Here is an 11,001-nt window from a genome sequence, read left to right as displayed (position 1 = left end):
CCAGGGTCCCGTGCCCGCCGCTGGTCGCGGAGCCCGGCGGCCGGACAGGTGCTCGGGTCACAGCCTCTGTGCCCGCGACGCTCCCTGGGGTGCGCCCACGGCCTTTTCTTGTTCTAGTTTCATTTTAAAAGCGGGCGTTTAAGTGCTCGTCCCGTCGGAGAGCCGTGCCCGCGGTCCTGTCAGCGCGTCGTGCCGGCCGTCGGTGCGGGCGCGGCCGCGGGCCACCCTGCGCCCTGGGAGCCCGCTCCGCAGTCCGCCGTGCTCGCCCTCCCGAGAGCCGTCCGGGCGCCCGGGACCCCTCGCCTTCGCTGGCCCGGCGGTGGAAATGCCCGAGCCTCGGGCCTCCCAGGCCTGTGGGTGCCTGCGGTGGCGCCGCCGAGGGCTGTGAAGGCGCACTTCGCTCCCTAGCCTGACTCTGCCTGCCTTGCGTTTTACTTGGGGAGGTGTGGAGTCGGAGCTTTGCCCGCCTTCCCGCACACCCTGGAGCTGTGCTCCGCCTGCACCTAGTGGATGATAACTGCATTTGCCGGTTAGACGTCCGGCTTGTGAGTGACAGTCTCCTGAGGAGCTGCGACGGTCATCAGTTCACTTCTGATTCCTTGAGTGACTTTGACAAAGAAGTAGAAGAGGGTTGGCAAACTTTCAGGGTGACAGGAGTTACTCAGGCCTCAGCTTGTTTCCTTGCTTCTTTTGAAAGTCCTGCCTTTCCTTCCCCTGGCACCTCCACAACTCCCAGCTCTACCTGCCTTCTGTCCCTCCCTCTCTTCCTCTCCACCTCCACCCACCTTGCTGTCTTTCTCTTTCCTGGCTCCTTAGGGGATCCCACGGACACCTACTGTATTAACAAGTAGTGCGCAGAATGTGAATTAACTCCTAAAACCTTGGTTGAGTTTCTTTCTTGATTTCAATACACCAAAAAATACAGACTTCAATTTCAACTTATTGGGCCATGGATTTCCTTCGTAGGAATTTGTACCTGTGTATGATGTATCTTAATTCCTTTTTTTCCCCAATTCCCCTTTCCTCCGTTCAACTCCTCTTTCCCTCCTTATTTACAAAGGTTTGTTTGCATTTTAATCCTTCTTTTATTGTTTTTTCTTTTCCTTTCCTTCATTCCCCCTCCCTAGTTCCTTTTTCCTTTTGAGCAATTTCTTCCTATTTGATAATATCTATTGTACATTTGGTCATTATTTACTCTTTCATATTCTCACACCAGGGAGGCATTGTGATGTTTTTATATGTGTGTCCAATTTATTTCACTTAAGAATATGGTCCCAAGCCAGGGATATAGCTCAGCAGCATAGCACCTACTTGGCAAGTGTGAGGTTATGAGTTTAATTCTCAGCACCAAAAAAAAAAAAAGTATAGTCTCAAGGTGCATCCATCTACCTATAAATGTTTCTCAAGTTTATCCTTCTTTATGGCAAGTAGTACTCCATTATATAAAAAAACACATCTTTTTTATCCTTTCCTTGGTTGCTGAGCATTTGGGTTGTTTCCAAGATTTAGCAATTATAAACTGTGCTGCTTATAAACATGGGTGTGCATATATCGCTGTGATATGATGCTTTTCATTCTTTCAGGAAGATACTCAGAAGGGAAATAGCTGAGTCAAATGGAACTTCTAGTTTTTTGAGGAATTTCCATACTGATTCCACAGTGGTTGCACCAGTCTACATTCCCACCAACAGTGGAGAAGGGTTCCCTTTTCTGCACAGCCCTGCCAACATTTGCTTTTGGTTGATTTCTTGCTGATATCCTTTCTTTCTGGGGTGACGTAGAATCTCAGTGTTGTCTTAATTTGCACCTCTTGAATACCACTGTTGTAGTCAGGGGTTTACAAGGGGAAAACACAATACAGGCCATATAGTTTATAAGATTATTTTATAATAGTCACCCGAAGAGTCATACAGAAAGAGTGCAGGAAATCTGTCCACACACTAAAGACCAAAGAATCCAGCAGAGGGCCTAGATCCAACAGCAATGTCCCGCTTGAGTCCATCTGAAGACCTAGAGCCCATAACAATGCCCACAATAGGTCCAACTGGAGGCCAAGACCCCACAACAATGTCTCATGCAGGCCTGTTTCACAGATCTGCACTGGGAAGGCCCAAAGGTCAATGGTGGAAGATAGAAAGTCTGTGCCAGTGGGATGAAAGATCTGTGGTAGCAGGCTGAGGGATATGCACTGGAGCCAGGAAGCGACACTCAAGAACCAGAGCGCCTTCGAAAGGTACCACAGCCATCCTCAGCGACAGTGAGGTCCTGAGCTCCACTGACAATGAAAACAGCTGAGTCCAAGACAGGAAAGCCAGTGTGACAAGCTTCTCCAGGATACTGAACAGTGCACCATCTTCCTCTCCAGAGCCAGGAAGCAGTGCTCAAAGTGAGGACCAGAGCTCCCCCAAAGTGAACTGTAGCCATTCTTAGTGACACCAAGATCCCAAGCTCCTCTGATGATGAGAACAGATCAGGAAAGGCAGCATGACAAGCTCATCCAGGAGAACTAACAGCACTCTTTGATTTCTAAACTTCTTCCTCTCCAGTTCTGCCTCTTACACTCCTGGCAGGAACCCTCAGGTGGGTCTCCCACACCCAGCACTATGCTGGTTCAGTTCAGGTGGGTTTTACAAGTTCACCACCAGTTGTCAGTCCACCACAACCAGTGATGTCAAAAAATTTTTTTTCATATATTTATTTGCCATTTGTATTTTGTCATCTGAGAAATGTATACTCATCTCAGATGCCCACTTTGAGATAAGATCTTTAAGTTTAAGGTTCTGATTTTTTTGTGAATCTGCTGGAAGAGAGAATAGGCAGAACTCTTGAAGACATAGGTGTCAGCAAAGATTTTATGAACAAAACCCAGATCACAAACCCAGAATCAATGACTGGTGTCTCATCCTATTAAAAAGCCTTTGCCCTGAAAAAAAATCACCATCAGAGTGCAAAGAACCTTCAGAGTGGGAAAGAATTTAGCCAATTGTCCCTCAGACAAAGGATTAATATCTAGAACATATAAATAATTGAAAAAAATCAGGCCAGTCCTTTTACTGCCATCCACATCTGGTTGGAACCCAGGAGAAGTTCTACATACTGGGTCCTTGAGTTGTCCTGGGATCTCATAATTGACAGGCCCTGCTCATTTCCCCAGCCAGCTTTGCCATGACCCTATCTTCTGTATCAGGCCCTAGGGTCTAGTGCTGCAGGAAATAGAAGATGCAAAATGACAACTTTTAACAAGGAGAGTAGAAATGTTCATCCTGAAGACAAATTTGCATTTGAGTAGGGTTCTGGCTTTTGTTCTACTAGCCTTACCTTAAAGAAAATTCATGTCTCATAAAGTTTCTTATAAAAAATGTACATAGCCAAATGCTGTGATATATGTCTGTAATCCCAGTACTCTGGGAGGCTGAGACAGGAGGATCATGACACAATTCACTGTTTTTGAATCACTAAACTATAAGCCCTGTATTCATTTACATACCACATTGTTTATTGGGCCAAATTTTAGGCTTTGAAATTCTTTAAAATAGAAATCTGTATGGGAGAGGCACCACAAGGTGCTTGTGCCTGACATTACCCTTTGTAATGCTACCTTTTTTAGGAACACATTCTTTCAGGGCTCAGCCCAGGGATTATCTTCTTCAAGAAAAATTCTGCTCCTAGAACCTTCCTCTTGGAGTAGAAAATGTATTGACTGGGACTGTATTTCCACCATGTCTGATCTCAGTAGTCAAATGTTTGAGTGTTTATAACAGAGATTGGAAATATATATGTACAGTGAAACCTTGGTCTGTGAGCATAATTCTAACTGGAAACATGCTTGTAATCCAAAGCACTAGTCTAGCAAAGCAAATTTCCCCATAAGAAATAATGGAAACTCAGATGACTCAAAAAATATATATAAGTGATTATAATTCTGTAATATAATACAAAACAAAGAAAATAAAAATATAAAGAAAAACAAGTTAACCTTCATTAACCTTTGAAAACCTTAATGGCTGGCATGAGAGAGATGAGAGAGGAGAGTTACTGTGTAGGACGACTTGCCCTATAAGTAATGGAACCACTGCTATCCTTGGCTCAATAGAATCTTTATCTTTTCTTGCAGTTTTAACGAAGAACCTATCCAATGACACTTCTTTTTGCTTACTTTTGAGGATTTTGTGGAAATGTGACATTGCATTTGATAGGTTTTTCCAGCTCAGACAGAAGTAAAACAGAATAAAATGCCTTTATTGTGGGCACGGAGAAGGCCACAGAAAGAGAAAAATGTGGCGCTTCTAAGGATCTTTAGTGGGGTCCAAGGTTAAATAGCCCCAGGCTGGAGGCAGGGTTTAGGAGGCGGACTGCCTGACATAGCAGACCAAAATTGGGTGGGAATGTGGGAAAAGGGAACAGGATATTACAAAAAGGGAAGTAGGAAGTTGTAATTTGACTCAGCAGAAGAAGGGTGAGGCTTAGCACATGGCCTCTGGTGGGCAGCACCATAGTGGCTGGACGCCATAGTGACTCAGCACCATACCACATGACCTACAGCGCCATATTGGCTGGGTGCCATAGCAACTCAGCAGGAATTACAGCGGGGCAAGAAACCAATCAGCATTGTCCTTAGATTCATTACTTCCACTGTACAGCCTTATTTAGGTGGTGCTTTTCTACAGAATTTTTCACTGTTTCCCACATTTTACACATTTCCCAATCTCATTTCAAGTGAGGGATTCCTCTGCCTTTTTCTCTTCTTCCTCTGCAGAGGAGCTCTCCACTATACCCTCCTACTGTTGGGAGATAATCACCCATAATCCCACAGCAAGGTGGAGGAAGAAGGTAGGGAGGAAAACCATTGGTTCAGTTGTAATGCTGGGCCGATGCGGAGGGATCTTGGGGGCGAGCGGAGAGGTGCTGAGACCCTTCAGAAAAAAAAAAGAAAAAAAAAAAATATCCACCTGAGGCGACCCACAGTTCTGTGCGGAGGACCGCAGCCGCCCCTGCGCGGCCCGAGGGAACTTTCATCAGAGGATGGACCCAGAAGAAGTGGCCGAAAATGAACCTGCAACAGCAGTGCGTGCCCACGGTAGGGTCCCACAAGGAGCTGAGCAACCTGCTGGAATTCAGCGCGATGTTTTTCCTACCTGTTAATAGTGGGAAAAACAAGACCAACGACACTGGGAAGCAGTCAGTTCAGTGGATCAGAACTTAGAAGATGATGAAACACTTTCTACCTTTCTTTATGAAGTGAGAATTAACCTGATTATCAAGGCCAGACAAACAGTAAACAATAAAGGAAGGACAAAGGAGAAAGAAAACTATGGACCAATTTACCTCATGAATATAATGCACATTATCCTTTTGTAATAATTGAGATTTATGAACTTTGTTCAAATTTGTACTTATACATGTATATGTATAAGCAGTATATGAGTTTTGAAGCTTTAAGGCATAACCAAGTGGAAGAGACCTTAAATTATCTTCATCATGGGCCCTCAGTATATGATTCCCAGATATCAGAAAGGTTAGTAAGATGTCACAGGTTCTAAAGATAGGAAGTTAATTATGTTTGAGTGCAATGTAAGGTAGTACTGGGGACAACAAAACTGAGGGAAACAAAGATAAGGAACGTCCCGTTCGGGGGTGGTGCCCTCTGATCTCTCTGAGGATTGAACCTCTCTATAGAGATCCCCTGCTGTGCCTGCTCATGTTTCCTCTAGGCTGCTTTATCTTGCACTTGGCTAACAACCCCAACATTCTAAGCTTTCAACTACAGTCTTTTACTGACTTACTGTAGTTTCCCTATTTTAGGTTCAGGTTTGGAAAGGAAGTCTGATTAGCCAGGGCGTTGATGGTCATGGGTGCTGATGAGCATTGGGTCATGTGTCCACCTCATGTCCAATTATTAGTGATTGATGATGTGGGGATGTGGCAGAGGCGGGAGGGAAGGAAAGGGACCGCAGTTTTTCCCAGAAGTTGGCTTTCTGCCATGGCTCTCCACAAGGCAATAGAAGCCATGAGGCCTACTATAATAAAGGTAAACCTGCTTTGCCTTAATGGCTATTAGATGGAACATAACTAATTTCCTCCAACTTTTTATTATAAGAATCCTTAAGCACAAAAAACATTGAAACTGGAAAATTACCCACATACCTACCTCTCTATTCAAAAGTTGTTAAAAAAAAAAAAAATTCATTCTTTCAGGAAGATACCCAGAAGGGGAATAGCTGGGTCAAATGGAACCTGTAATCTTAGTTTTTTCAGGAATCTCCACACAGATTTCCACAGTGGTTGTACCAGTCCACTAACAGTGGAGAAAGGTTTCTTTTTCCCCACAGCTTCTCCAGCATTTGTTACTGGTTGATTTCTTGATGACAGCCATTCTTTCTGGGGTGAGATGGAATCTCAGCGTTGTTTTAATTTGCGTCTCTTGAATGGCTAATGATGTTGAACATTTTTTCATATATTTATTTGCCATTTGTATTTCTTCATCTGAGAAGTGTATATTCATCTCAGATGCCCATTTTTGGATTGGGTCTTTAAGTTTGAGGGTCCAATTTTTTTGAGTTCTTTGTATATTCTACATAGTAATTCTTTGTCTGAGGAACAGCTGGCAGGATTTTTTTTTCTGGCTGTGTGGGTTGTCTCTTCACTCTGTTGGTTTCTTTTGCTGTGCAGAAACTTTTTAGTAAAATGAGGTTCCAGTTGTTGATTCTTTGTGATATTTCCTGTGGGATCAGAATTTTGTTCATAAAGTCTTTGCCTACACCAATGTTTTCCAGAGTTCTACCTATTTTCCAGCAGATTAGGTGTTTCTGTTTTAATATGTAGACCTTTAATATTTAGGCCTCAAACTTTTGGGCTGAAGTGATCCTCAATTTTAGTTTAGTGCATGGTGAGAGATATGAGTCTAGTTTTAATCTTCAGCATGTGGAAAGCCAGTTTTTCCAGTACCGTCTATTAAAGAGATTATCTTTCTTCCAGTGAAGGTGTGTAGCTCCTTTGTCAAAGATAAGTTCAGCCCTTATTAAACTTGTATTGAGGCACTGCCTCACTAAATTGCTAAATTGCCAGGCTGAGTTTGAACTTAAGATCCTTCTACCTCAGCTCTGGAGTATGTGGGTTTACAGGTGTGTGCAACTCTTTTCTCCCCGCTCCCCCTCCCTTCCTCTCTTTTTCTTTCTCTCAGTCTGGCCTCAAACCTTTGGGCACAGAGATCCTTCCACCTGAGCTTCCCAAATAGCTGGGATTACAAGTGAGCACCCCTATGCCTGGCAAGAATTTTCTTTTTAAAAACCATTTTTTAATGGATTATGTCATACTTATGTCAAAGTGCAGAAAATACAGCTCAATGAATTACATAGTAAATATACCACAGTACCCCCACAATAAGAATATTCTTTAGTCTACAGTTAGTCCACATTAAGGGCTTTTAGGATTAAATATACTATTACAAGAACAGCAACAGTGAAGAAAAATGTTTAAAGGCAATGGGTGTCCAGTTGGAGGCAGCCACGAATGCTTATTGGCCTACAGGTATCCCTGGGTTTTCACAAGGGGTTGGTTCAAGGCTCCCTGTGGATCCCAAGTCTGTGGATGTTCAGGTCCCTTATATGAAATGGTGTATTCTCATAGAAACTACTCACATCCTCCCATATATATATCATCTCTGGATTACTAATAATATCACATACAGTGTAAATGCTATGTAAGTGATTGTTAGGGCTGGGGGTGAATCTTAGTGTACTGTGCTTGCCTAACCTGTTGGAGTCCCCAGGCTCCAAAAGTACCATGCATATACACAGTGGTTGTATTGTTTAGGGAATAATGACAAGAAGCCTGTGCATGTTCAATATAGTTTTTTCTGAATATTTTCCATTAGTGGATGTGGAAGGCTGACCACATACCCTTACTGTCCAAGGTAGCACCTGCTGTCGCTTGTGGATAGTGAGTACTTAAACTGTGTCTAGCACTAGTAATTAACTAGATTTTAACCTACAATTCATTTTAATTAATTTAAATTTAAAAAGCTCTACATGGTTAGAATCCACCATATTGATCAATGCAGCCTAGAGCCCTGAAAGCTTAAAAAGCATGTGTATATGTACATTTTGCATTAATGGTAGAAGATTTCAGTGTTGCAGAAACTGGACTAAAAGCCAGGCAGCCATACTGTCTTACCCAGTTTGAGTGGAAGTGATTTCATGTTCACTTCAGATGACTTCACTTGAGATACTGTGAAGCAAGGTGGCTGTCCTCTCTGTGCCCCCTTGAATATCTGGAGACTTGGATTGAGTGAGCCTTGTGTGAGAGTTTTGAAGGCTGGGCAGTGCTGCTGTGGCATTCGGGGCTTTTCAAGTCCACAGGAGGCTCCCCAGGCTCTTCCTTTCAGCAGTTTGGGCCACGCCTAACGGGCACTGTGCTCTCTGATGCGAGGCAGTTCCTGAGCCCCCAACTGCAGAGCATAGAAAAGCTTAGCAGAAGATGATGGGAGGATGCTTCCTGCAACCCCTTCCCAGAATGACTGCTCTTACAGAGAGCAGCTTCTACAGTTCCCAGAGTAAACCAACACCGGGTTAAGACAAGCTTGCCTCCTTGTTTCCCCTCTGGCATGTACTATACCCTTGCATGCAGAGGCATGGGAGTCTGGGTCAGGGACAGAGGACTTCATTTGTAGCAGATCATCCTATAGACATACCTCATGTTACTGTGCTTTATGGATACTGAGCCTTTTAGAAATTGAAGGTCATGGCAGCCTTGTGTGGAGCAAGCCTCCTGGCCATTTCCTCAGCAGCTCCTATGATTGTTAACACTTTTTTTGTAGTAAAGTCTCTCTTTTGTTTTCTTGGATTCTTGGGTTCAAGCAGTTCCCCTGATCCTCTCACCTCAGCGTCCTGGCTGGGCTACAGGTGTGTGCTGCTGTGCCCAGTCTAATCTTTTAGTTAAGGATTCCAGGTTTTCTTTCTCTTTTCTTTTTAAGAGAAACACAGAATGCTATTGTACTTTGAGGATCAAATCCAGGGCCTCCTGCATGCTAGGCAAGTGCTGTACCATTGAGTTACATTCCCATGAACATAACCTTGTGTGTGTGTGTATGTGGGAGTGGGTACTGGAGATTGAAACCAGGGCATTTGCACTGGGCTATACTCTCAGCCCTTCTTTATTTTTTATTTTGAGACAGGGTCTCATTAAGACACTTAAATTGCCCAGGCTGGACTTGAACTTGTGATCCTCCTGCCTCAGCCTCCCACAGAGCTGGGATTATAGGTGTGTACCACCACACCCAGCTCATTTATCTTAAACCTACCCTGGCAAGCTTTCCTTGCCCCCAGGCCACCTATACTGCTCTTATCATGGCATGGGCCTCACCCCCATGCATCTACTAAACCCAGTGGCCGGTTCTTAGTCCGACCTTACTGCATTTGCCATTTTTACCCAGATGGGTGCTCTTGTCCTTTCCTTCAGGTCCCTCTAACATTGAGCCTCTCATCTGGTTATCTTGTTCCAGAAGAGTTGGACTGTTCAGGGACTCAGTTTGCTCTGTCTCTGTTGTTTGCCTCTCTGTCTGTCTGTCTCTCTTTCTTTCAGAATTGAAACCAAGGCCTTTGTACCACTTCCCTAGTCCTTTTGATTTTGAGACAGGCTCTTACTAAATCACTAAGTTGCTGAGGCTGGACTTGCATTTGCGGTCCTCCTGCCTCAGTCTCCCAGAGTACTGGGATTACAGGTGTATGCCACCATGCCCAGCTTCAATATTTCTTTTTCTTTTTTTTTTGTACTGGGAATCGAACTCAGGATCTTATGTTTGCCAGGCAGGTGCTGTGCTGCTGAGCTGTATCCCCAGCCCCTAAAAATTTAATTCTGAACTACATTATTTACTTCCTTAGCAATCTCACCTCTGTCACACTTCTGAATGCCATGTTTTATGCAGTATGTAACTCCCATATTAATATTCCAGTGCAGACCTTGGCCCTGAGCCACAGACTTCTCTCCAGTTGTTTTCTAGCCCTGTCAGACACCTCACACTTAAAGCCCGACCATCTGCTCTCCTGTGGTCTTTCCCGGTGAAGCTAATGGCATCTCCATCCTTCCTTGCTCTCCAAAAGAAACTTGGCATCATCCTCAGTTCTTTTTCTGTTCATGCCCCATGTGGAACCTGCCAGCAGTTGTTATGGGGCATACTTTGACAATATTGTGTGTTCCAGCCTCAGCTGACGTTTCTCATCATCTTTGCTGCTGTCATAAAGGTCCAAGCTACCGTCATGTCCTGCAGCAGCCTCTGGACTCCTAACTTGGTTCCTTGTTTCATCTTTGCCCGCCTTCAGAGCAGCTGGAGAAATCCAAATTCAAAATTCCACATGTGATTTCTACTCAATGCCTATTTTTCATGCACCATCAAAAGTCAAACTGTTTTTAAGCTGGGAACTGTAGGCTCTTAAGAAAGCAACTAGAACTTTGCTTTTAAAACTGTAAATCAGTTTGTGTCTTTCATACAAAACCTCTGATTAAGCACCAGTCTCAGAGTGAAACTCAAAATCCCCCCATGGCCGTGAAGGCACTGTCTCTGTAACTAGCGCCTCCCATCCTCCCTCTGACCTCGTCCTTGACCCCTCCCCCCACCTCCGCTCCAGCCTTCCCTCCTTGTCCATGTGGACCTTGCAAGCACGCTCCCTCTGCTAGGGACACTTTCCTCCCAGGTGCTTTTCTGCCTTGGCTACTTAGCTCCTTCAGCCTGGCTGAAATGTTCCTTGCCCAGTGAGACAGTCCCTGGTGGTGCATCTCAGATTTCTGTGGTTCCCATCCTGCCTTCCTACTCACTGTCCCTCTGTTATGGCTTGTGTCTGGGTGTCCCCCCAAAGCCTCATGCAGTCATGGGGCAGGCTTTTAGAGTTTGATTGATTATGGGTGTGAGAGCTACACCCTGGGGTGGATAGTTTGCATATGTAAGGGAGAGGAAGAGGCTGCTTCTGGCCATTTCCTCCCATGTGTGCTTGTTGCTTTGCTGTGTTC

The 11,001-nt window shown here is 44.4% G+C and overlaps 1 protein-coding gene across 1 annotated transcript in view; it reads left to right on the top strand.

Annotated features, from left to right (window-relative positions):
* Cryl1 (crystallin, lambda 1) overlaps positions 1 to 11,001 on the top strand; it is a gene marked incomplete at its 5' end in the record, with an annotated part of 133,014 nt that continues 122,013 nt past the window's right edge. The window contains 1 exon segment of the mRNA XM_013505481.1: positions 1 to 89. Within this exon segment, the coding sequence (XP_013360935.1) occupies positions 1 to 89 (89 nt within the window).

This window comes from Chinchilla lanigera, unplaced genomic scaffold (genome assembly GCF_000276665.1).
Source record: "Chinchilla lanigera isolate Chin_1 unplaced genomic scaffold, ChiLan1.0 scaffold00096, whole genome shotgun sequence".
NCBI lineage: Eukaryota > Metazoa > Chordata > Mammalia > Rodentia > Chinchillidae > Chinchilla > Chinchilla lanigera.
The sequence above is the reverse complement of the archived record's forward strand: the minus strand, read 5'-3'. Positions and strand labels throughout refer to the sequence as shown.